Here is a 27,830-nt window from a genome sequence, read left to right on the forward strand (position 1 = left end):
TTAAAACTTGCGAAGACTATAATATATTAGAGTATTACTCTTTGTAAAAAAATGTCAAATAGATTCCAATTAGTTTGGGAGCCCGTGACGTATTTGTAACATCATAAAGTATAAAAGATTTGGGTGTTTTAACAAACTTACCCCACTGTGGGATGTTTAAAAACCCACGTGTAGAGTTTCACTACTGGGCGTTTGAGGGGTACGGCGCGATGAAAATCTATTTTGGAGGTCAAAAACATCATAAGGTACAAGAACCAAACCTTCGCCAGATTTTATGCCTTCACTTGTAGGCTTTGGAACAAGTCGATTTTTGTGCCCCAGGTGAGGCATTTCCTAATAAGAGGCACGCAAAGTTGGCCCAAAATGCATAAAAAACATCATTAGGTAAATAAATGAAACATGTGCCATCGATCGGGGCATGTTCCACTGAGTTCGAAAGAACTTTTTTATGACCCCAAGGTGGGGTTAAACCTCATTTTGAAAGTACAAAAAAATAAAGGTGAGTCCCATACTTGATCCAAGCATCGGGGGATGAGAATATAAGGTTCTCTTTATACTAAGTCTTCGGCACTAACGAGAGTAGGGTGGCCAGTTCCTTTCGACCGCCTTTCCTTCACCAACTACGCCCACCCAGTTAATTACACCCTGGGTAGAGGTGAGCGGTGATTTTCAACAACCAGCTTAAACCGGGTCGGGCCAGGATTGCATGATTGGAAAGCGAGCGCCTTTTCCGCTGCGCCATCTCACCGCATTTTAGGGTATAACCCTCCAAAATCAAAAAATTAACATTATCACAATTTTGAAAAAATACTTTGAAATTGCGCATTCAGAAAGTACTTTCAGCCTAAATCAATAGTAAAACTTTGTCAAATGATGCTACAACAGAGTGTGAAATTCTTATTGACACTATTTCGTGGTGAAAGGCAATTGCCCTGTTTCCCCCTCCTGACTACGCCCTTACAAGATGGATATTGCAGAGAGGGGCGAATTATCTAATCGGGAATTCGAGAACTTTCCAGGTTGGCTGGTCAGGCGATCACTGTATTATGTAAAGAAGATGATTATATTTGAAATACAGTTAGGTCATATCCTTATTCTCTGTTTAAACAACACTGAGAATGATTTAATATAAAAATCGAAGCTTGCTAGAATGTCCAATTTTACGTAATTATGATAGGCCTATAACCAGTGAAACATTTTTTTCGAAATGGGCTAAATAGTTTGTGAACTGAGCATAATTCTTATACAAAATGTACATAGTTTGGACCGTTATTATTTCTAAATTCCCGAGCTAGTTCAGTTGGTTAATCTATCCCTAATTATGGCCTACGTACAAAACTTTACATTTATGTTTCTCTCAGACAAAACATTGAACAGAAACAAGTCACACCATGACTGTGTTTTCATTTAAATAAATCAACGTTTATTTTGCACACCTTGCCAGGTTTTGTTGTTTTGTAGTGAACACTTTTTCCATTTTTTTTTTCAGCATAAATCACATGTTATTTGAGTAGCCTAAGTCCTTGAATTACAGTAGAATGACAACGTGCACATTAATCTATTTGAAAATGCATGCCCTGTTCATTAGAAGGCCTTTTTTGTAGTTTCTTTCGAATATGCAATATTGCTCCCGGTTTAGCAGGCATGTGAAAACATCAACCGTAACCCTAACACTTTGTTCCATGTTGTTTCGTGAGTTCTGGTGGAAACCAGTGAAAGATTGTCTGTGAGCATTACGTATTATAGTATCAACTAAACAGCTTTGCGGTGTTAAGCATCAGGAAGGGCTGGACAACTGAGAGAAAAAAAACAGGCAAGTTGGTTTTGAATCTTTATCGTCGGACTGACAAAGCCTCGATAAGTTATTCCTGGTAGTTTCGCATACTTGTAGAGGCTCTTGACGCAGGGCCAGTTACCTAGATTGGCAGAGTGAAGTTTGAGATTGTTAAAGTGTTGTTGGCGGGAATTACACCATTCATTAGGTACTTAAAGTGCGTTGCTCAAGCGCACACTCCAAGTGTCGAACCAGTGCCGCTTGATCTTGAAGTTCCTTTGTTTACGAAGTCACGCGCTAACCCACTGAGCTATCGGGGCTGAGCATAAAGCAGCTAAACGTTCGCACTGATATATACAATACGTACATTTTGTTATTTTATATATTATACGTAGATTCTATTTGAATAAAGACCTTATGATGAACCTCCTTTTAGGGTGAAACAGGCTGCATAGGTTTTAAAGAATAAGAACTGTATTTGATATAATACGTACATATATCCTGAGCATAACGTAAGAAATAAAAACAATCATATGCACAATTGCACAAGCATTTTAGAGCTTTCTAGGAGATAATTATCACCATTTAGTGCTGCTGAATAAAGATCAGGAGCCGTTGAGAAACGCTAAATACGTTGGAAAATAACCAAAATTTTGCCATGTGTCAACTGCATTGACTCAACATGCACTGTGAGTTAGATATTACCGACCCTTAAGTGGTGCTCGGTAGTTTACACCTGTTGATTGATGTCAATCAGCAAATATTTTCGGATCAGTGGTTTTTTTATTTTTTCTTTTGTTTCCAACGTCATCAGCAAGGGCTTGGGAGTTAATTTCATTGTGGTGGTGTCCAACATATTTTGTCCGCATGTCTGCGATCGTGCGTTTGTTGACACGTCAGTCTATCAACTAGTAGCCTTGTTAAGAAGACGTAGGGGACACTTTTGAGTCCGCCCCTATAGCTCAGTTGGTTATCTTGTGACTTTGTGAACGAAGAAGCTTCAAGGTCAAGCGGCACTAGTTGGACTTTTGGAGTATGCGCTTGAGCAACTGCTCTTAATTTAACGTCACGTAATGGATGAAATAATTTCTTGGCAACAACATTTCAACAATCGAAAACTTCACTCTGTCAATCTTGGTGACTGGGCCTGCTTTTGTAGTTTAAAACCTATTCACATACGCGCAACTAAAAGCTCTCAAGGAAGCTTCCCAAGTCTTAGGATAAAGATTCAATCAACTCAAAGTTGTGAAGACAGTTTGTAGCATTAAAGATGAAGACAGTATAGTTTTCAAAGCGTTTGTTTCCTGAACATAAGTTTAGTATCTACATTTTGGGCTCTTTATTTTTTAATTAGAGTAACCAAGCGTTCCAACAAAGGAATTTTGTTTTAAATTTCAAGACCATCGGCAAAATCAGTCATTAGTAACTGAATTTTAAAAAAAAGTTGGTATCTTTTTTGTGGTTTTACTTCAAAATAGGGAATTACCATGAAAATTGTGTCCAGTAGTTATTAACATCCATGTGCTTGTTTCGTCCCGACACACGACCTTTTTTGAGCCTGGCATTAGCAATGAGCGAATACCGTCGATCAAGGTAGAAAATTGTCAACCAACGGCCTTGCAACCAATTGACTGGTAGTTGTTAGGAATGCAGTTGCACGATTTTTGGAACGTGGAAGTTTTCTTTTGTTTACCCTTTTGTGTACTTTTCTTTTTGTTGAAGAAAATAAAAGGCAAGAAAATTGATTGATTGATTGAATCTTTATCCTCGGACTGGAAAAGCTGTCAGCCAATTGTGAAGAAGAGGGCGTTTTTGTTTTCGTGTTACGACGTAGTCTAAAAAACAATCAATGTTTTGAACTTGTTTGAATTCAAACATTCTAGCACAAACAACTCACAAACAACGGACAAACAACGGACAGCGCAAACAACGGTAGCAATGATGTTAGGTGACAAGATGATTAAGTCTCAGATGAAAATCCTGTTTCCAAGTCAAGTATGAAGGAATCCAACATTGGAATATAGATCGACCTTTTGTAGTATTGCTCTGGTGATGAAGATGGAACATTTGTTCTGTGAACTTGTTGATTAATTCGAGGTAAGGTAACGGTAATGTCCAATTTTGACGAAACTTGGGATGCTTTTTGGAATAAACTACAGAATTCATTATCACAATTTTCACTGCGGGCTTTGAGAATGCTTTTTAAATCTCTGACAAGTGTTGTAGCTGCCTGACCGCCAAAGTTGCCAATAACATGCTCTGTCAATCAATTTATCTAGGTTAAAGGATTTATCGCTATGCTCTACAAACCCGGCAAAAAGTTTAGAAACTTTTTAAACTTTAGTAATTTTGTTCGGTAATTAGACTCTGTGACGAAATAATAGCCTTATACAATGTTATTATAATAGCCGACCTTAGCTTAACCTAATCTTTGAACATGGCGAAAGTCTTATTCAGCATTGCTTTCGATATGTTGTTTTCCAAATCGTATAAATATAAATGAAGAACAAAGCTACTTTCTTAGGTTTTAGGTGGGGGGTCACCTTAATCGCCCCCCTCCTGGGTCCGTTCCTGGGTGAGGTGTATGATAAATGTTAGACACATAACAGTGCAATTTGTTTTCAGAATATTTGTAAAAGTTTATTAAAACGAAGTTGATTAAAAACACGGATGATCTACTGCTAGACTAATATACAATGGTGGCTCAACAATCTAAAGGGATTGATGGCTGCATATCTGTGGTAGTTGTTTTCAGTTTCATGTTTTCGTCAACATTTGCCCAATTACCAGGTAAGTTGGTTTCACTGTACTGTCGTCATGAATAAATAATTGTTTCAACGATAGAAGATGTTACAAATATCATGAAATCAATTTTTTTTATGCCACATATAATATCCAACTAGCGGCGGATTTAATAAGGTTTTAAATAAGCTGGAAATGCCATTGTTTTCGCGAAATTTATTCTTGAGCATTTTAATCAATGAGCAATATCTTCGTCTTTTTGATGATAAACACGCTCTTCCGTACATAAAAAACCAAAATCAAAATTGTCTCGATGCAAAATATTTGAGAGTTTAACCTAGCATACATCAAAATAAGACAACCACTGAGAATAAGTTGCATTAGGCATTACTACTACTACCGCTACGACCTACTACTACCTAATAGCCGATTCGGCCTTTTATTAACTGGATGCTCAGTTCGTAAATGTCGGCTGCATAGCCGAGTGGTGAGAACACAAGAACGGCAATCGAAAAGGCGCCGGTTCGACAGGCATGCCTGAAGGTGGACACGAAGATTGGCTTCCTGCCTTCCCGTCCACTTAATCTAAATCTTCAACCACCGAGTGTAAGCCTGGATACTACAAAAAAAAAAAGCAGTTTGTAAATTCTTCCAATGTTTTCTTTGTCGTGTAGTGTCCCAACGTGTTCTTGGTTAGCTGATTGATGTATTTCGTTGAAAATGAGATACAAATGTTGTTCATTGTCTGCCACGAGCACGTCTCCCGAGAAGGCAACCGCTTAGACAAAGATTTTCGAATTCTTCTTTTCGGCATTAGCCATTACCTGTGTATAGATTTGTTGCTTTCAAACGTTCTATACTATATTTAGAATGTAAGATAGACTGTAGAGTGTAGAACAACCACATATTTTCGTTTTTTATATTTTATTGAAGTTTAATTGTTAAATAAAACGAAAAAAGTGATTGCAGCTAAGCTAAAATAATCCAGTAAATCTACTCATTCTACATTGATTCAGCGTTGATGATGATGATGTTTACGTTAACGTTATTTACGTTAACGTTTACAGACGTTAAATCTTTGATTACTTAAGGAGAGATTTGCCCATGCACGAATCGGTGTAATGGTGAAATCTGACAGGAAGTTATTTTTTTCAAGATACAAGATCTCGTGATAATTCGCAAATATTTTTCAAAAAATGCTAAAAAATTAACTCCACAAATTTTGTATGTCGTCTATTTTCTAGACATAAGATTTTTTACAAGACATTTAAATTAAATAGGCGTTTAAATACACAAGACATGGGTACTGCGTTTTCAAATAAAAATTTTGAGTCGATTCTTTTTCACCAAACTTGTTTTTTTCGTTTCAGCCCCCTCTTCCATAAACATCAGCGATGAAACATCCACCGGATTCAACGTGTCGTTTTCACGAGTTGAAGATGCAGATTTTTACCAGATCACTGTCTTTGCAGTTTATAACGCCTCAGATGCCACATCGTACAATGCAACATCAACTAACGTTGCTGTAAGCTGTTTTTGCCAAAGCAATAGAAATACTTGATACAGTCAAAAGTGGAAAAAAACTAACTAGAACCTTAGGCGACCTGGTATTGACACATCCTCAAATTGGCGACCAACCTAATACAGAAGCAAGCACTAATAAACAAACCAATAATTTTTTTTGATCTAGTCTAGAGTATAAACCTTAAATCATGATTTAAGGTTTATACTCTCGCTGAAAAAAAAACTGTTGATTTGTTTATTTGAAACAGTAAATAGTTGTGCACCTACAGATAACTGACAATTGTTCGATTTGCAGGAAATGGAATTGTATAAAATGTTCACGCTAATCTTTATGTCTGAATGAAGGTTACAAAAAAAAGAAGCAACATCATCTACAAAGTAGTTGTGAGAGCTACCAATGGTACGCTTGGAAATTCGGCTGAAACAACAGCAAGAACTGGTCAGTATCCTAAGAGTAAGATTTCGTATTTTTGTTGATTTACCATAGTTATGTTTTCAAGCCTTTGTCAATCAAAAGTTTTCTGAGTTAAATCCCCCAAAGTGGATTTGCCAGTGCGGATTTATTTTTATTTCTAAACTAGGTTACTGTAAGCACATTCTTCTTCTTCGCATCTTTTTCTTAACAACTTCCGTATCCTCTCCAATGCAGCCTTTCTATCTTTTTTTAGATATTATCTTTTCTTTTTTCTTTTCTACGTCTCTTAGCTATGTGCAGCCTAATAGTTTAATATGTACAAGGTTGTATTGCAATGTTATTGTAAACAACGCTATCATCAACCATTTGAGTGCACCTGAACAAAATTAACACAGTTCTTCTAAACACCTCTGTTCCAAATTAATTTCGACAGTTAGTGTTACTGTACTCTACTGTCCTGCTCTATTTGATAGAGAAACGTTTTTGGTTGCGGTTCTCTTGTTTTAATGCCATAGGTTAAGTTGTATTTCAATTGTTATATTGCAATTATTTTAATGATGTTAACTTCATTTTTTGTGTTTTAGCACCTGCTGGCGTTTCCATACTTCACCTGATTCTCAAGCCAACCTTCGCCACTGTCTTCCTTGAAGAAACACCTGGCGCCACCGGGTGGCAGATTCAATACAGCAACAGCGCAACCAATGAAACATCAACACTGGATGTGCCAAAAGACACACCTTCAAATACACACTACGTGGCTATGTGAGGCAATCGTCGAATTTTTACTTTTATCATCAATCTATCAATTACCTCTAGGCCTAGTCGAATGATAACTTTTGGCCTTATTTTATTGCTTTAATTTTATTTATAGTGAAAGTGTTTACCACACAGCCTGCTTGGGAATTTATTAGATAAAATAACCGTTTTGTGGATAACACGATAAGATGACAAAAGCATGCAAAAACTTTCATTTTTTATGATCAAATTCCAGTCAAGCTGAATGTCTTTGTTTGAAATTATATTTTTTTCTTTAGAATCTCTTTTCTTAATCCAAACACACGTTATTTGGTACGAGCAAGAGTTGCCCAATTTGACGCCATTGTAAACTACACAGAATCACAGAGCCCGTATGGAAGAAGCACAAGCTTTGATACTGGTGGGCTAATAAACTATCGCAATCATGCGTTGATGTAATAGCGTAGCCAGAAGGGTAGGAATGAATAAATAAATGGTAATTGAATAAATAATAATGATAAACTTAAGTACAGCATCGTTGTTTCAATTATCGTGACGTCACATATCCTTCAAAGAGTTGTTTTACTGTAAATCCCTTTGGCAGCGCTACCAAGTATCTGAAAGACTAGATGGGTTATCTTTAAAGAAACTTTTCAAAAGAAAACTGATGTTCTGATGATTTTGGGCAATCCCTTCTTACAAATTTGCTTTTGGCGGAATCATGTGTGCTAACTACGTCATCAGTGATGACGTCATTCATCGAATCTTTATCTCTTAAACCTTATGCAACTTTCAGCTCAGTGGCCGAGTCGTTATCGCCTTCGGCTCTTGTGCTGGTAGATCTGGGTTCGATTCCAGGTCGGGCAAAAGCGAAGACTTTAACCGATTGTGTTCTTTCTTGCATAACGCAGTGAGAATAAGTCGGGTAACAATGTGATGACATTGTAAATATGATACAAAAGTAAAAATGACCTCTTGCGTTAAAAGTCCTAAGCAGTTGTAAGGGACATTAAATGCACCATAACATTATTATTATTGGTGAAGAGCTTCTAGAAACAGTTTTGATAGGTTTGATAAGTAGTTCTAGGCCAGAGGTAACGAACCTGCGGCCGTAAAACAATTTGACAATTGCTCATGCATTAAAGACAAAAGGCATCTCAAAGCTGTTTTATGCCTTCAATGGTACACCTTTCCTTTGTTATTTTCTTGCTCTAAACACTAACTTTCAGGATTTAAAGTTAGAAAATAAGAAAGCTATAAGGTAAAATTGTGAAAACACTATTCACCAACGTCGCCTTGTATTTTTGGTCGATTCCATTCTGTGACGTCATGAATTTTTGACAAGCGCTTGGTCTGGAGTCCAGGAGTTCATAAACTTTTTTTTAACGCGGACCCCTTATAAAAAAAAATTGGTTTGCGTGAACCCCCTTTGTGGCCTAATCCGAGAAACTTTTTTGATCAACATGAATTGGACATCACGCAACAAAATTAAAATGAATTGGTAACAAAATTCATGTTTTATTAAGTTTAAGAAATAGCGAATGCAGATTGTTTTTCAATATCTTCGATTTAATTTCATTAATGTGAAGGATGCTGCTGTTTGTCTTCAACAAGAACCTGAAATTGTGGCTTCGTCTTTGATAGGGCAACATGCATGTCATCCTTTGCATTCAACCGGTTTCGACTCTTTGTTTTGATAGTTACCAACGATGAAAATCCTGACTCACATAAATATGTAGTGACAAAAGGGATTATAGCAGCCATGGCTCTCTTTACCAAAAGAGGATATGCTTGCGTCAACGAACTCCAAAAATTGCCAATTGTTTTCGAATTGAAGGATTTTCTTAATGATTCCATTGCCCTTACTTCAATGAACTCATTATTCGCAAGGTCCTCATCACATAGATTCCAGTTCAACGAGGAAAGGGTAACGTATCCATGCTGTATTTTTAATATCCTCTGTGGCTAATCAGTAACCTCTGAAAGAGTTTTGCAATGCTTCCAAATGTCTGTGCGCAGAGAAGATGGTGGAACATTACAAACTGCAGTTCCATTTTAAAGCATCAATTTTTCCAACGTTGAGAAATTAGAATACTTGTTAGTCTCCAATCTCCTTTTCCACAGACATAACCAATCCTGAAAAGCTTTAAGTTCTTCAGGAGCGTCCATAGGTATAACGGCAGGGCCTTGAGTAGAACGATTTACCTCATTTATATGAGTAAAAACATCCGCCAAGTAAGCTTACCCTTGAATAAACTCTTCACTGTCAAACTGCTTAGAGAGTTCAATGTTTTTGTCTCTTAGAAAAAAAAATTTCCAATCGAAGTTCAAATAAGTGCTTCAAAATTTGTCCCCTTGACAGCCAGAGAACTTTTGTATGATAGAGGAGAACTTCATGTTCCGCTCCAATTTCTTGACATAAACTCTTGAATATTCGATGGTTCAAAGCATTTTCACACTACCAGACAAAAGTTCTTTCAAATTTATTGGGTGAGTTTTCGATGCTAATGCATGGCGATGTAAAACGCAATGAGTAACAATGACCTGAGGAGCTTCTTTTTTTTAGAAAACTGGCAAATCCAATTCTTTGGCCTAGCATTGCAGGTGCTCCATCTACGCATATTGCACAAACTACCAATTTTTTCTTCCATTCAAAGTTTTGCTCATCAAACAAATTGTCAAGCATTTCAAAGACATAAGTCGCTTTCGCATGTTGTAAAAGTGACTCACAAAATAAAACTCTTTTTTGATCGTGTCACCACTAACATAGCGAACAAAGACCAGAAGTTGACAATTAGACATATCTGAACTCTCATCCAGTTGCATACTGAATGGAAAAGGTGTGACTTTCAATTCTTCCATTACTTGCTTTAAAACGTTAGCAGAAATGTCAATGATTCTGGAGTGGACGATATGTTATTCGACAAAGGCACTGATTCAAGTTTCTTATTTTTACGACACAAACTAGTTCGACTATTTCTAGGGCACATGGTTTTATCAAGGTTTCTCAAACTTAATCTCTTTTTTTGTGAAAAATTCATTCCATTTTTGAAATTATACACTAATATTTCCATTGGGCCTTCAATCCTTCATGGACCCCTTAAAACTAGTCCACGTACCCCTTGGGGGTCCACGGACCCCAGTTTAAGAACCCCTGGAGACTTTAGGTTGTAACGTAAAAAAACTGTAAAACAATGTAAGGAGTTTAATGTATTGAGCTATCGTCAACGATCTCCACTCGTTGATTAATTAACCGAGTTAAATGTAAGCTAAATTCCAACTATTGAATATTTTAATCATTTAATTTTAAATCATTTTAGCTTTTCTCTTTAAGTTAAAAATTTTCAGTACACCTTACCTAATCTTTTGATTTGGAAAATATTTTCCTGGTTATGAGAAAACGTCTCTCACATATTTTCTACATTTCAAAGAAGATTGAAATAAGACTGAACTTATCTTATTCTGGTTTCAGATGGTTTTGATTTGCATCTACCTTTTATCAATCTTAAGTAAACCCTGTTCATTTGTCTCTCTCTTTTTTACTATTCAATTAAACTTTTTTTCTTTTTTTTTTAAACAACAGTATTTTATGAATAGATGGATCGGTGCTAGACACATCATTCATCCAGTATATTACAAATGACGATGGTGTTGGTGTTACCTTGTTGCTTCCATCATCTTTTCTGCCACGTGCAATTGAGTTCACTTTCAACTTCAATGAAACAATTGTTGCAACTTTAAACAGAAATCAATTGGACAGTTCCTCGACTTACATGGTAACTAAAAGACACGTGGCAAAATAGTTTTGAAAATGCCAACAAAGACTGTGAACAATGGTCAGCCGCATTGACAGGGGGGGTTCTGGCGTACTTTTGGCCTCGGACCTGAAATGATTTTAGGAGCTCGTAACTTTTCCAACAAGGGGCAGTCAATGCTTGAAATCAAGTACGACAGGGGTTTCCAACCTTTTTTACACCGTGGCTCCCTTTGAAAATTTTGAAAAATTAATGGCCCCCTTATTTTTTTCAACCTTTTGAAAAGTTAAGGAACGTCATTTTAATTAAAAAACTTGTTTATACAGTAACCGGCAGTTAGAATGATCAAATGCTATATATACAACACACAATAAACATGATAGTACATTAATTAGTTATTACTACAATATTACATATGCAGTTAATGTGATGGTTGAGGTTGTTTTTGCTCTGACAATGTCTTAATTGCTGGTTTGGTGGTGGAAAGAGCAAGCCGCATGTCATTGAATAATCCAAGACACTGCGCTGCTTTGTCTTCTGAAGTAGGCCTAACATTGTTGAAAACCCACACTCACAACGATATGTTGATGGCTGATGGGAAAGGCAACAGCAATATGGCATGACAATTTCATTAAGCATAGGGTATGATTTGCTTAGTTTTTTCCAAAATGTAGTCAAACTATTATTCTCATAGCTCAATCGGGTTGCCGTCTCTTCTAGCAGCTTCAGGAGTTCGCTTTGGGCACCATCGGTTGTGTCTGGAATATTAGTAACAGGACAATGCAATAGATCTTTTACTAGTGTAGCAGCTTGATCTGATATGTCAGGGAAATACTTGCTGAATTCCTGCATCAAATCTCCCAAGTGGGCATTTTTATTTAATTTTAATGAATTTTTTTTGTTATATAGTGTTGGAGTGGACATAGAGATAATAAATTTAAAAAAATGAACAATTTTCAAATGTTTCCATGGCCCCCTTGAAAAAGATTCATGGTCCACTAGGAGGCGATGGCTCCCAGGTTGGGAACCCCGGAATTACAATAATGAAAAAAAATAACGTTGTTAAGAGGCCGGGAACTTGAAGCTACTGCGTATTTTATATGGAACGGTTTTCTTAATGTCTTAATTTGGAGCCCGAAAATATCTTTGGTACCTGGCCAAAATGATCTTCACCACGGCCCTGGCAATGGTTTTAAAAACTAGCATGCAAAGTAAACTTATTGTTCCATGACCGATCGTTTGTTTTCTTAGTGTTGCAAATAAATGATGCATATTATGTAAAGATTTTTAAAATATCTTGTAAAGATTCTTATATATTTAGAATATTTAGATGATATTGGCTGGTGGTGCAAGCAAATAAAAACTTCGCTACTCTAAAAAACTTCCAGCTTTCATTTTAACATGCCAAACATTCATAGTCATGGCTGTAGTATTTATAAATGGTTTCAACACAGTCAGACTGGTAACTATTAGTTGTGTCACAGTTTCTTTCTATCTCTTACCAGGAAAGAGACTTGGAAAGGTTCAATGACCTAGTTTAATGGGATATTGCTGAAAGGCAGTCAATTAAATGTCGAATATTTTTACTGGTGAAATAATAATGAAATTTCTTGAAGGACTTTAACGAACCGCTTCTCAAATAACTCTAATTTCGAATACAATTTATATCAGCACCAATTCTCATCTACCTGTATTCAATTACTTCGACTCTCAATCGACAATGATCTCTGCACCTTTTACCAATCCACAACTCATAACACAACTCTCATAATAAACTCATAATCAACTCTCATAATCAACTCATAATAATAATTCATCAATTTACACCACTATTTATAGAAGATTGTTCGGTCTAGTAACTTCGAGAAGGTTACGTAATGTTACATCATCAGGACTCATTGTCCTGTCACGTTGCACTAAACGTAAACAAGCAAGTTTAAAGAAGCTTCTAGATTTGCACGTAGCAGTAGAATGATCTAGAAAACACGTTACATAATAGAGATTTCGCAATCAAAGGTTACTAGAAGACAATAACCGATGATAACCTATAGCATAAAAATTTTACAATCAAAACAGCACGCTCGATCAAGATACAAAGCAGCCCATCGCGAGACCTCGCACATTGATTGTGACAAGTTGGTTTGGTTGATTTTGAACCTTTATTCTTGGACTGACAAAGCCTTGGTAGGTTATTCCTGGTAGTTTCGCATACTTCTAGAGGCTTTTGACGCAGGGCCAGTTACCGAGATTGGCAGAGCGAAATTTCCAATTGTTGAAGTGTTGTTGCCGGGGAACACTCCGCGAGTCGACACTCCGAGACTCCGACAGTCGAACGAGCGCCGCGTGATCTTAAGCCGGGCGTGTGACTACTGAGCTAACGGAGCGGACAACTATTAGTTCAAATTGGAAGTCATATGCACATTTATTCACATAAATTTATTCTTTCACTTGTATTATGGCTACAATATTGATTTTGTTGGTAGGTGCAAATAAAAGGACTACCCCTTGAAACTGGAAGCAATATCTCCGTGAAAGCAAGGCGTATGACTAGTGATGGTGCTACTGCAACGTTGTCAGGGTCTATGGTGGTCATCACAGGTTTGCAACAACGGCACTTAACTAATTTTTAGTGTCTTATTTACCAACACTTTTGCATACGCACGTACGTACAAAGCAAAGTTGTTCTGATAAAAACTCTTAATTGGATTACTTAAAACAAATCAGTATACTGTATATATCAATTTCTTCATGAAAAGGGATTTTAACCACTGTTTTGAAATTTTTAGCCGTACCAACTATGTTTAACATCGTTTAATAGATTTTTGGTAATTTGAATTCTAACACATTTAAAGGAAAAGGAAGGCACAACAAATCAGTTTCTGCAAAACAAAAGTTAAACTCAGTATTATTGATGAAAACTTTATTATATTATTGACAAACATATTTAAATACTTTGAATATGGGCTTCTATGCCTCCAGTCACCAAACAATTTCAAATGGTGCTTTGAGATAGAACGAACGCTGATTCACAATCTGAATATTGATATACAGGCCTCATACACCACAGGTTCTCAAACCGTTTAATTCTCATTTATTCTTTACCGACTGCCTCAAGGTAATTTCACTCAAACAACGTTTTCTAAATTATATGTTGAATATTTATCATGTGCTGTGTCGAAATTTATCCTTTTTTCAGACAAAATTAGACCCCAAAGAATAAATTTAACCCCGGTGGAAAACCCAAAACAATCTTTGCTGACTGTTTACCGTTAAAAACACAGGACTTAGTTTTTTGTTCTTTTGCTGTCCAGTGCTTGAAACTATTGTATAATTTTTCCGTCCATTGTTTAGATGTCAACGAGTGTGCAAATATCAGCAGACCACACGATTGCCACCCGGACGCGTCATGCAAGATCACGGTTGGAGGCTTCAATTGTACTTGTAACGAGGGATTCAGTGGAAATGGAACGTCTTGCAGCGACATCAATGAATGCATTACCAACGAGGATATTTGCGCGAGCAATTCCACTTGCAACAACACAATAGGCAGTTTCAATTGCATTTGTAATGAAGGATTTCAAAAAAAGGGAGTTCTTTGTATTGATATAGATGAATGTGCCACCAGCGAAGATATTTGCACGAGCAATTCCACTTGCAGCAACACAATGGGCAGTTTCAATTGCATTTGTAATGAAGGATTTCAAGACAATGGAGTTATCTGTGTTGATATAGATGAATGTGCCAACAGCGATGGCATTTGCACGAGCAATTCCACTTGCAGCAACACGATAGGAAGTTTCAATTGCATTTGTAATAAAGGATTTTAATCGGATGGAACTTTATGCAAAGATACCAGTGAGTGTGCTATGAACATCACTAACTGCAGTAGCAATTCCACATGTTATAATACTGTAAGAAGTTTTATATGTCGTCCAACAGTGGTAGGTAAGTAGCATGTACTATTGTACTTTTCTGAACAATCTGCTGAGTCAGGCAACAATTCCATTTTATATGGAAAATTGTAAACCTGCAAGATGTAGTGGTATCCATTTTGAACTCTGAGCTTTGCGTGAACAATAAAAAAAAGAGCAATCTGAGTAACTACCGCTATGCTTTCGGTTTGTTAGAAAAAATTTGGTCAATGTGGGTTCACAATTAACTGGTAAAAGCAGGGGTCGAGAACTTTGTGGCTTAAAGTAGTGAAGCTATACTAATGAGCCCAGCTTCATGGGCGAAACACGGTGTCTATCGCTGTAAATTCTTGTTACACCCGACTACGGAGAAAGAGAAATTTGAAATAGATTAATTTTCGCTTTTAGCAGTATGATCATTGTTTACTTCTCAATGTAGATATTTCTTTTCTACTTCTTCTTCTTTACTTTAATACCACTAAAGTACCAATGCTTCTTACTCTTGCTTCTTCTTTTATTGTCGTACTTCATTCAAAGCATTGACTGCTTCTTGTATAAAACGTTTCCAAGATTCTCGGTCTTGTGCTTTGTGTATTAGGTGCATGTTGGTGTTGGTTTTGTTGGTTAATCTTTGTTGCCTTGGGCTTAATCAGCTCCTCCTATAGTCTATTATCAATTATCATGACTCATGTCTGCCAAGAAGGGCTGCTGTATCCACTCTGGATACGAGTGATTTGTGGGAATGTATTTTGCCATGGTGGTTTCTAGAAACGAGAGGTGAGCAACAATATTGCAACAAAGCACCCACCAGGTAAGTTCGCACAACCTCCTCAGGATCAATTTGCATACTTGACTGGGAAATGACTACAATAACAGCAAATCATGTTGGCTACCGTACTTCGAAACAGCAATCATTGATATGACAACTGCCGATACTGGCAGAAAGATGAAAAACTGCAGAAATGTAAAATGGCATTTTTTGGTATTATATTGCATGCATTTAGCACCCCCTACAGTCTATTCCAGCACCCCCAAGGGGTGCTAGCACCCCCGGTTAAGAAACGCTGATTTTGACGGAAATTTCTTTTTACTTCATTGATTTCGAGATCTCAGCAATTTGTTTTTTTATGCGCTGAAAAAAAATGCTACTGCATGAGAGTGGTAGCATTCAAGGTAAAAAGCGCCAAAAAATGGGTGGGGTTGCTTAAGTGTTAAGATAAACTGATTGCTTTCTTTTCGAAGTGTTTCAAACAAGGCAACGTATTTCAAAATCTGGTTCTGTTTGATGAATCAATAATAACTAATCACAGGGTTTCTAGAGGGTTTGTAAATATTTTTTATCTTTGACCTCCCTTATTCTATCAAGTTAATTTCTTTTTTAAGCATTTGTTTAGTTTCTCAACATAAAAATATTGATATGAAAACCCTAAACAGGCAAATTAAGTTTGTTCAAAAGCTAACTTGCGACAGTTGTAAAGTGTGTGAATTTTTGTCAATTTGCATGATTTAAATTTAGAAAACGTAAAAAACCTACTGTACTAACAAGAACAGGATAAGCAGCTTGCTTTTGTTAAGTTTAGTACAGCAGCTTGAAGCTAAATTGCAGGCTATTGTGGACTCAGGCTCACTACCAGCTTGAATAAACGATTTGTTTTACGCTGATGGCTAACCTATTTTTTAGTAGGCAACAGTTTCTACCATTTGATTGGACATCTCCTAGGTCCTAGCATGAGCAACTTTAATGTCACGTTGAAACGTTTTTAAAAATATTTTGCTTCATATTGGTGGAAAATTCTTTTATCTTTATTGATTTCGAGATATCAGCAATTTAGTTTCGTTATGCGATGAAAAGAGATATGAAATACTAATGCATGAAAGTCGTAGCCTAAAAAGGTAGAAAGCGTCAAGACAAAAATGCGTGGGATTGCGTAAAAGTGTTTAAGATAAACTGACTTCTTTCACTCAGGGGTGATTCAAACAAGAAAAAGTTTTTCAAAATTTGGTTGCGTTTGATAAATGAATAATTTTTAATCACAGGATTTGTAGAACCTTTCATCTTTGAACCTCCCTTTTTCTATCGCAAAGTAAAAGCAAAACACTGCAACAAGTATTTAAAATTCCTTTTGCTACAAATGCAATCTTAACGTAACTCAAATGAAAAACGTTTTCATACTTCACAGCAGGGAATTCTGGATGGACATTGGATTACATTCATGATTAGCATTGTATTGCCCACTCAACCAACAAATGTCTAACAAAACGTACAGCAATGTTAGGGAAGCTTGCTCGACCATCTCGTAGCCCTCTTTATCAGCAAAATTACAAGCCTACGTTCTGTGATCTGTCAGTCTTACTGTCCTTTTGTCGTAATGTAGCCTAAGCATTGGTAAAAACGGCCTCATGCAATTATTTTTCAAAACCATCCTTTAAAAAATTTTCTGCGTACGCCACTGAAAGAAGCACCGCACCACAACAAACTTAACTTTGTAAACATCTTCAAGATTATCTCGTATCTTTTGATAGATATATTTTCAGATGTGCCGGTCTATCCACCTTCACTTGCGTGGATCGTTGGTCGAATTCTATTGCCGGTTGCTGTCGTTTTAGTTGCAATTGTAGTTTTTTGCAATTTTCGAAGGAGAGGCCGACAAGTAAGATCATTCATACCTATGTGAAAATAAAGGATTCTGGGAATGTTAAAAAAGTTTTCTGCAGTACCGTATCTTACCTTTTAAGTGGTTCTAATTGTTCTACTAATCTTTCATTGGGACAGAAGAATTTCCCAGGCTGTAATGTAAAAGTATTTAGGTCAAATCCAAATTTGGGCCAACATAAACCGAAACTGGGCCCAAAATTGAGCCATTGATTTAGTATTTGCTTACTTTTTAACAACATTTCCATTTGATTTGACTGTGCTATTAAGTGCCGTACTTTATTAAATTACTGAAACTTTTTTTAAAAGAAGAGGCAAAACCTAATTCTTATCCCTAACCCAATGTCTTCCTGCCTACGTCACTGTAAGAATGAGATAGGAAATCTGGTGAACGGATACTGTTCAAGTGTTCAGGCTAAACGCAGTTGGTAAATAAATTTACTTTTCAAATTCTAGTCAAAAGTTATAAAAAAAAGAATCATCTAATTTTTTTAAGCTATAGTCAAGCAATGATTACGTTTTGTTACTTTTAAAAGGGGAATTATAACTTCGAAGAAGCTCGACTACGTTCCTTGACCACACCGAACGAGCCAGAAAATGTCATGGAAGAGGAATCTTTTCCTTCCCCAACCGCGGTAACAATTCACATACGTTTACCAGTTTTTGTTAGTATTGAAACAGTAACGTATGTGGTTGGCCACTTTGCCAAGTGGTGAGTGACTGGGTGCGACGTTCGTATGGATGCTGGTTCGACGCCGCTCAAGAGCATGCAGCTGTGTCTTTGACAGAACACTAGACATGCCTGCAGATTAACACGAAAATTGGATTTCTTTCATTTTCGTCCACTTAATTCAAATCTTCAACCACGCCAATCCACGATACGACAATAAAGTAACAGATAAGCTTGGGACGTATGCAGTGGCGGATCCAAAAGGTTCACTCGATCATGTAGCTCAACTGCCTCCGGATTGGAGTGGGTCGTTTCAACATCAACATGTTCCAGTGGGGCCTCGCCGATTCACCATCTTGTGCGTGTGGCTCAGATCTTCACACTGCACACCACATTATCTACCATTGTCCTGTATATCGACCTCAGGACAGATATGTGGATCTCACAACGCTCGATGAACACAATCATTCATTGGCTGCTGCGCCTGGATGTAACAACGTGATTTGTGGCGGCCTCAAACGCAAGAAGAAGAAGATCATGTAGCCCCAAAATCGAGAAAAAACATGTAATTTTTCACTCGCCAATATTTCTGGCTTGTTTTGCTTGTTCAATCTCATTTTATTACCGTAACCGGCGGCATTGGGCACGCTGTAGTTCGACAGTGGATTTAAGAGAAAGTTCTAACGTGCCCGGCTGTGGGAAAAATGCAACATTTTAAAGGGAGTACATTGGTCATTCACGTAGTTAAGAATTAAATTGAATTGTTTCATTAATGTTAAAAGTGGTATGAGGTGAAAGCTGCCTTGTATGCTATGCGGAAGGAAAGGTCTGGACATCTCAGACGGATTTTTGAAATTTTACTGAGACCATAGGCTACTGTACAACCAGTGATGGGCATTATCGGCGATAATTTATCGGCGATAATTATCGGCGATAAATTTTTATCGCTTATCGTTATCGCTCAATTATTTTTTCAGTTATCGTTTATCGTTATCGCCAAAGGCAATATTTGATTATCGCCGATAATTAATCGCCGATAAATTTTATTTCGGATCAACGCACAAGTGGAAAGACCATGAAAAGTAACATTTTTACTAGCCACCTAGTTAATGAAACTAAAATTAAAACCAGTTTTTCTTCAGTGCCTGAAGTGTATGTGCACAGGTCGTTGTCAAGGGAGGGGGCACGCCCCCTGCAGCGACGGCCCTGACAACACAATAATTTTTAGAGTTGCAAATTGCAATGCAATGAAATGCATTCAACAAGTCTCTTGTTGTTTTGCTGCAATCGGCAATCGCGAGTGAATTTTACAATTAAAATGTAAGCGCACAGACAGCACAGATTCCTTTGAAGCGAAGCGAAAGAAATTGGCAAGTGGTTTGTGAAAGTGTCGCAATACGAGGCCGCTTTTACATCGGAAACATGGTCTTTCGCGCCACCTCACCATCAACTATTTTATTCTTGTGTTTTCTTTTTTCGTTGGAAGTGTTAGTTTTTAGTAATTGTCGTCAAAAAATAAAATCCCTCTCGTCAAAACATGAAACTTACTGTTTTAAGCGCATTAAATCTTTAGATGAGTAGATTAACTAAAATTGTAAGAACTTGCCTTGAGACGTGCGGTTACGTCACAAACTCAGTTTAAAAGACAAAATTCACACACAATAACAACACAAGATCGGTTATAGACTATAAGATCGATTTTTTTTCTATCTTGGCGATATAACTTTAATCCAAAAATAATAACCAAATTCGTAAGTGCCATTTAACTTATAAAGTTAACCCATTTGTGCCGAAAGTGAAAGTACTTGAAAATGTTTTCGGAAAATTTAAATATTGCATAATTATGAGCTAAAGAACAGGGAGAGTGGGGTTAGTTGGAAGGCGGGGTTAGTTGAAAAGTGGTCATTTTTTTAACTCGCGATAACTTTTTTAAATATTTACTGCCAACATGTAAAGTAGTTTATAAAAACACATAATCCATGTTAGTTTCGATTTGTTGAGTCAAGGTATACCTGTTTGGCTGACAATTTTCTATTTTCTTACTTTCGAAGTAAAATTTTTGGCGTATTGAAAAACATCTTATGCGTCGATATCGTTAAAGATAAGCAGAAGTTTTTTGGTGTGTGTCAGCTGTAGGTGTTCTACAACACTAAGAAATAAACAAATTTTAGTCTAACGCACCATACTTCAATATTTTAGGAAAATAGTTTGTCATATGCTAATGGGGCTAGTTGGAAAATAGTGGGTGGGGTTAGTTGGACAATGTTTTGATAACGGTATGACTATGTAGTATGATACGAGTATATCGTCGTGGTATGATAATAAGTAGTATAAGCTCCAATGTACTTGTTTTAAGCAGACATACATTGTAAAATTTTAATTTGAATAACTTGGAAAGTGCTATATATGCGGCATCACAAGTTTTAACAATGCGTTTATTAAAAAATGTTTTTACGATGATTTGATGTAGAATTCATTGCATTTTGATTTTAAAGCAAGTTAACATATTTGCTTACAACCCCATGTAAATGTTTATTGGTTGAAAAAATAGTATCCAGTTCATTGGTGGGCATTAACCCTTTACACGCCAACGTTCCCAAAATGGGAACATCGGGTTGAAGTCGCCCACAGCTTTACACAGACCTCATTTAATTTTTTTTTATTTTGGATATTGTTGTTGAATGCTTATTGTTTCAGGTGCATTTGTTGAAAAAATAATATTTGCAAAATTGTTCCTTTATGAAAGCGATGGATTTAGTCAAAAATCATATTTTTCATCTTTCGAAAAAAAGTGCTTCTCGAATACACAAATCAAACTTTTTTTCAAAATATTTGCGTTTTTTATGTGAGATTATTACTAATAATTTGTTTCCCCTACCATTTGTTTTGTAATATTTAACATTTTTCTTCACATAATTAAATTTATACGTTGTTCCCAAAATGGGAACGTTGGCAACATGTGATACACAAATAACGGAGTTTATCTCAAAAAAGTTCTCACTACTTTTTCCAAGAGAACATTTTCACAGCTTGATGCTGTCACAGCTTGATGTTTTCACAGCTTGATCTTAAGCAAAAAAGACTTCCATGACTTCTATCGAAGGAACGGAAAGAGCTTGCAGATGGCAAAAAAAATGCAAAGCATCACTAAGCGACCCGAAAGAACTGCATCCATCCGATAAAATTCAAGCTCATGGAGGAAAAAGCATACTTGAGATATTTTCTCTGTTCTTTACTGATGACATGTTCTCTTTACTCGTAGAGCAAACAAGCTTATATACAAGGAGAGACAAGAATAGGATAAACTTCAAAGTTGATGAGGTTGATATGAGAAAACTTATTGGCTTACTAATTACTGTCAGTGGTTACCACAATACCACAGTCTTCTATCAGAAAATGACTATTGGTGCACAGCAGATGGCATGGAGGCACCAATATTTTCTAAGACCATAAGCAGAGACCGTTTCCGCAATATAAAAACGTACTTGCACCTGGCTGGCAATCACAATCTAGCTCAGTCTAAAATGGCCAAGGTAGGCTACTGCCGCTGTTAGATCTGCTAAGGTCAAATTGTCAATGATTTGGTACATTTTACCAGTTACTAACCATTGACGAATCGATGGTGCCTTATCGAGGACTACACTGTGCAAAACAATATATAAAAGGAAAGCCAGTAAAGTTTGGTTATAAGTTACGGATGTTGTGTAGCTCCGATGGTTATCGCTACAACTTCGAAATCTACTGCGGTAAAGACGAAAGAGGACCTGAACCTTTGGGAGCATACGTAGTTGAGACAATGCTGTCATGTGTTGCCGACAAAGACCAACATATTATTCTCTTTGACAATTTTTTCACAAGCCATCAACTACTTACTGATCTTACTGGAGAAAACATCAGAGCATGTGGTACAATTAGAGAGAACAGGTCCGGTTCCTGTCCTCTCTCCAGCAATAAAACCTTCCAAAAAAAGCCTAGAGGGGAATTTGATTACTGATCAGACGGCATTGTAATTTGTGCCAGATGGAACGATAATTGTGCTGTCGCTGTTGCAAGCAATTACTGCGGTGTAGCACCAACTCAAACAGTTTAACGAAAAGTAAAACATAAGGGAAAATCAGTGACACAACCATTTATGATTGCTATGTACAATCAGGGAATGGGGGATGTGGATGTATGTGACAGGTTGCTATCTTCTTATCTTCTTACGACTTCGATTGAAAAAATGGTGATGGAATCTTTTTGCCCATATTGGCAACCTTTCAATTGTAGCTGCCTTTCGTTTTTATTATCACGGAAAACAATGTTCTGAAAACCACCTTCAGTTCAGGCGCGAGATTGCTCGGTCATTGGTGAAAGTGGAGAAACCAAGCCGTCGACTTAGGGAACCTACCGCACCTCCGTTTGCAACAGTGCGATTCGACTCGTTGAATCATTTTCTTGTATCATCGTCAGAAGGAAGATGTGTATTGTACAAAACAATACAAGGTTGCAATGCACAAAACGCGAAAAACGGATGGTTACGTTATGCAGTGACGTATAACACCAAAAATAAAGTTAGTGACAGGGTATATAATTGTAGAAAGTACAGTTACATGGTAGAAAGTACAGTGGTAGAAAGTACATTTGTTGTTTGTGGATCTCTTAAACGTGTGTACTTTTGTTTATTGTCTTTTTCAATGCTACTGTATCGAATAAAGTAGGCTACCCAAGCTTGCGTCGTATTCAAATAAAAAACACGTTACGATATGTTTTGGTACCTTTACATGCCAACGTTCCCATTGTGGGAACATAATAAAAAACAAACAAAGAAATAAAAATTTTAATTTTTTTTCATAAAATATTCTTAGTTGGACTAAAAACTACAATATACAAAAAAATCACTAACAAATAACGAGAGATAGTCTTCGCCGCCTGTAAAGGGTTAAACTGACGTTTTTCAACTAACCCCAGGCATGGGGTTGGTTGAAAAATCAATTGTATGTTTGTTTATTTTAAATTTTTATTAAAAGCTTGATTGACTCAATACTTATTTTTGGTTGTATGATAGAGGACACCATAGGTGATAATTTAAGCCGCTTCAAGTTGTCAGGTTATGCACCAATTGTGTTAAATTTTACTTTAAAAAAAAATCTTTCCGACTAGCCCCACTCTCCCCCATATCACAATTATGTTTTTCCTAATTGTGTTTGTACTTTTTGAGAAAAAAAACGTCCTATATATAAGACGCTAGGCAAATCCGTTAACAAATTTTACAAGTTTCTTGTGCGTAATGCTTAAGCGTTATTACATTTTAGCCTACTTATGCCTCAAAGCATAGTTAATATTATTAACTATGCTCAAAGTGATAAATGGGAAATGTCTTGTTCATGTCTTGTCATGTCATTATTGTCATCAAGCATTTTATTAAAATGAAAGTTCAAAAAATATGAAGATGAAAATTAGCAAAGTAACACAATATCACTGAAACAAGTCATTGCGGAATATGATATTGCTTGAAGCATTTGACATGCAGACCGACATCACATTTTTGCATCTTGTAGTAGTTTTTGCATGACAATAGGCGCATCGAGTTGCGTGGTAAAATTATGCTAAATACAGTATAACCTTTCTCATTTACCTATGCGACCTAGCCTACCTCAATCAAATATTTTTATTCCCACTAATACAGTGCCTATATTGTAATTCTTATCTCAACAACTCAGCGTTCTGCCATTGCTTTAATGAAGGTGTTCACAAAGAAAGCAAAAAAAATTATCTGAAATTATCAGTAAATTACGATAATTATGTTATTGTTCTTAAACACGACTAATTTGACAAGCTTGGTGGATTTCACAGTATGCACATTTTTACTACCAATAACGTTTAAGATTACTGATAAATTTTCAAGCATTTTGCGTTTTTTGGAATTTTTTCAATTATTGCTGACTTTGCTGTAAACAGAAAACGATATAGCCTACAAAGTTTGGAATTTTTTATGGTATTTTCATTTGATTTAATTATTTTTCCTACTGCACGTAAGCGGCAGTGTAACTCAATTGATAAAAGCATCCAACTGGTATCTGAAGGTATAATTAAATCAAATATAGTTATTACTATCTGAAGCCTTTACAAATTGTTTCACCTAACGGATCATCAGAAGGTCTTATTCAAATAGAATGAAGATATAAATATTCAAATAGAATGAAGGTATAATTATAAGCACGGCGGTTACCTCAGTGGTTCGATTCTGAATCAAGAGATTGAAGATTCGATACCTACTGCCGCTGTTGCAATTCTATTCATGCATAACTTACAAAAAGTTTTGTCCCTTTACAGTATATTATGTTCGATTTTTCGTCATGTTGATAAAAACAGTTCGTGCTGCATGGGATGGGGCAGCGCTAATCAAGAAAAAAAATTATCGTTATTGGACGTTATCGGCGATAATTTATCGCTTATCGTTATCGCTTAACTTTTTTTTGATTTATCGTTTATCGTTATCGCTTTAGGCATTTTTCGTTTATCGATTATCGTTATCGCTTAACTGAAAAATGAGTTATCGCGCCCAACACTGAGTACAACATTATATGCTATAAACTTTCAAGGAGAAAGGTATTGAAATCCTTCTTTGGTCATCAAAGAAAAAATGTTTAACATCCAACACTTAAACTTTATAACAAAACTTACGTTGATTGCACGTTTGCAGACAATGTAAAAATGATGCATTTTGCTTCTTCTTTGTTTGAACCTTCTTCGCCACTCCAAGGGTCGAGGGGCTCTGCCTTTTACCACCCTTGGGCAGTGGCGTCGACGCGGACTAGATGTTTGGGCAGGTGTCGAGCAGCCATTGAATTGATTCGTCATCCAGTTCACGCAAACCACACACACCATTTGGCGCATGGATTTTGCTGTTTAGGAATCTAGTTGTTTGTTTTTCTGACATAAAATTTTACCTTGACCATTCAATTTTGCAAAAAAATTGTTGAAACTCTTGGGCACCCTGAAAAATTTTTTAATTTCCGCTACTGGACTTCTGACCAATGCATCAAACGTAACTTTTACTTGTTTTGTAACAATACTTAGGATCATACTGGACATTATGACGTCCATGCGGCTGAAGTGAGGTCTGGTATGAGAACTGAGGAAGGTGTGAAGCATACAAACAATTCCAACGCCAACGAAGCTGTTCCAACAAGATTTAAGCTGACAATGAAGCTGACAATTGAAGCTGACACTGATGGCAGATCCAGTTTAGGCTACTCAAGCGCATCGCCTAGCGAAGATAGGTCATGAACAAAGCGAACTCTTTATGCCAAAGCTTTATCATTCGTCATAAAATGCTTGAAAAGAAGTAACCCAGCGAAAAAAGTCTATGACAGACATGTTTATGTGATATGAATTGCAAAATATCAAACTATTAACTATTGTCCTTATAAAAATTTAACTATCATATTTACCACCTAAAGTTGCGATGTCTCCTGGCATGCGCAGAGAGCCTGCATGGACGAGTAGTGAGAGCCTTGGAACGGCAATCGAAAGGACGTCGGTTCGACACCGCTCAAGAGCATGTGGTTGTGTTATTGGCAGGACACTTAACCCTATCTATAGCGACACGGGGTTTTATGAGAACGCCCCACTCTAGCAGTGAAATATTTCTGTCTCAGGTGGCTAGACATTTTCGTGCAATGCTAGTTATATAAGTTATATATTGATGTTAGTGCAATATAAATGTTAGTGCAGTTACTTTGAAATGTAGAAACGCCCAAAAATGAATTATAACCAAAAGTATTTTTTGTTTAGTTTAGCAGTACTCTATTTTATAATTCAAAAATTTCAATTTTGAAGCTATTTTCAGAAAATTAGAATAAAATCAACTTTCTGATGTTTTTTCATCTCAAACACTTAATTTCAATAAATTTGCTGGGTAAAAGTTTAACTTCTATACGCACAACACACATGGCTATTATCTCGTAAAATATTTTGGCTCTGTGATTTTTATAGCTTCCGCTATTAGCGATTAATTAGCACGGGGCTAAGATAGCCGTGACGTGCTTTCCGCGTACGAAAACAGCTCGTACTAAGGTAAGGTTAAAGGCATGTCCGAAGGTAGACACAACGACTGGCTTTCTTGCCTTTCCGCCCACTAAATCTTCATTGGTCACATCAACCAAGGCACGCAGACCTTTAAGTTTATGTAAGATGACGCAAGGCTTGGTTGAAAAACAATTCAAATTAAGTGATCGTTATGATTCGCTCCGAATGTCCCTTTCTTGCGCCATAATTGCTTTTTTGTTGGTTGTAACTGTGTTGCGTTTTATAAATGTGAAACAGTAATTGACTGCTCCATGACTAACAAATGTGGCTTATCTTCAATATTTTAATACGAAAGTGTGTGCTTGTATAACGCTGTATCTATTTCAGCTTTCGATTGATTTTTATTTTACTTAAAATATAATTATATGATGACTGATGAGTGAAGGTATCGTTTTGACCAGCTTTATCTTTGCTTACATCTTAGGGTTCGCCAACTTCAGAAAACTAGAAGTTGTTTGCCACATGAGGGCATGCTTTTTTGTGGAATGCAGTTCTAGAATCGCCACTCTGGATATTACGCTATCACAAATGAAGCTATGGAACAACAAATCCTTGTCTAGATATCAATTTTAATTGTTGTTACATTGATTTAATGTTTGCTGAATTATAAGCAATGCGTTTAAGTTTTTCATCACATTTTTTTGTTGTTGCTCAAAACTAAACTATATTGTTAAGTTTTCGTTTAACCTCAAAGGCTTTTTGTTACCTAACATAACTGCTTATGATTCTCTGTATGTCGCTTATGTGGCCTAAGCCTGATGTCGTCGAACTTCTTTGTTTATGCTTATGAAAACAATACAAGCAAAAACAGATAAATTTTTCCAGAATTTTAGCATTAAAAAAAAAAACTTTATTATAGATTAAAGCCAATTCAGTTGGAAGCACAAGAACATTTTTGCTAATTTGTTTTATCACTGGTTTCCTTCGAGTTTGTTGAAAAATAATGCAAAAAAGTTATCTATAAACTAAAAAAACTTCATACTTTGAATAAAGTGTACAGATATCTTACCTACAAGTACTCCAATTTAAACTTTTTTTAAAATAACGGATGACGATTTGTTATGCAACAATGCACGTGTGTGACGTGATGGTCACGTTTTTATGCAAAATCACATGTTTTTATTTTGTGTTCCATCCAGTAGTGAACTTGTAATGCATTTTCTTCACAGCTACGCCTGCACTGAAACTATTTTAATACAATTGTTCTTTGTGTCCTAATGTCCGAGAAATGTTTATAGTTTTTTAAGGCGCTTTTTCCTTTTTTAAACATGAAAGAATCAAATTTGTGTGTTTACTGTTTAGCCTACAAGGTTTTATCGCATGTGCATATTTGCCTGTTGTCAGTTGACAGTTTTCGAAAAAATGCAAGAAGGAAATGAACACTTATGTTATGAACCTGTGCCAGTCTACCCGAAAGCTCATTATACCACACCTTGTCAGGACAACAGTACGTGTTCTTGTTGATCAATGGATGGAATCATTCCCCCGCAACAAGACTTCAACAATCGGAAACTTCACTCTGTCAATCTCGGTAACCGGGCCTGTGTCAGTGATTCAAAGCCTCTACAAGTATGTGAA

General features: G+C 36.5%; 1 protein-coding gene across 1 annotated transcript; it reads left to right on the forward strand.

Moving 5' to 3' along the window:
- The first annotated feature begins 4,226 nt into the window (after positions 1–4,226).
- LOC145785086 (uncharacterized) lies at positions 4,227–27,357 on the forward strand. The gene is made up of 11 exons (XM_082596787.1): positions 4,227–4,564; positions 5,887–6,041; positions 6,386–6,479; positions 7,040–7,217; positions 7,490–7,611; positions 10,788–10,966; positions 13,429–13,543; positions 14,297–14,800; positions 17,392–17,507; positions 18,046–18,144; positions 25,242–27,357. Exons 1-8 carry the CDS (start codon positions 4,471–4,473, stop codon positions 14,770–14,772), a joined length of 1,413 nt encoding a protein of 470 aa, XP_082452913.1. The 5' UTR covers positions 4,227–4,470; the 3' UTR covers positions 14,773–14,800; positions 17,392–17,507; positions 18,046–18,144; positions 25,242–27,357.
- Positions 27,358–27,830: the final 473 nt, after the last annotated feature.

This window comes from Aplidium turbinatum, chromosome 16 (assembly GCF_918807975.1).
Source record: "Aplidium turbinatum chromosome 16, kaAplTurb1.1, whole genome shotgun sequence".
In the NCBI taxonomy this organism is placed as follows: domain Eukaryota; kingdom Metazoa; phylum Chordata; class Ascidiacea; order Aplousobranchia; family Polyclinidae; genus Aplidium; species Aplidium turbinatum.

What these genes read in the sequence shown, in the direction of transcription:
- LOC145785086 (XM_082596787.1), top strand. Translation starts at nt 4,471, where the DNA reads ATGGTGGCTCAACAATCTAAAGGGATTGATGGCTGCATATCTGTGGTA. An exon ending in AATACACACTACGTGGCTAT is followed by an intron (nt 7,218 to 7,489) that starts GTGAGGCAATCG and finishes TTTTTTCTTTAG; the next exon opens with AATCTCTTTTCTTAATCCAA. An exon ending in ACAGTTCCTCGACTTACATG is followed by an intron (nt 10,967 to 13,428) that starts GTAACTAAAAGA and finishes TTTTGTTGGTAG; the next exon opens with GTGCAAATAAAAGGACTACC.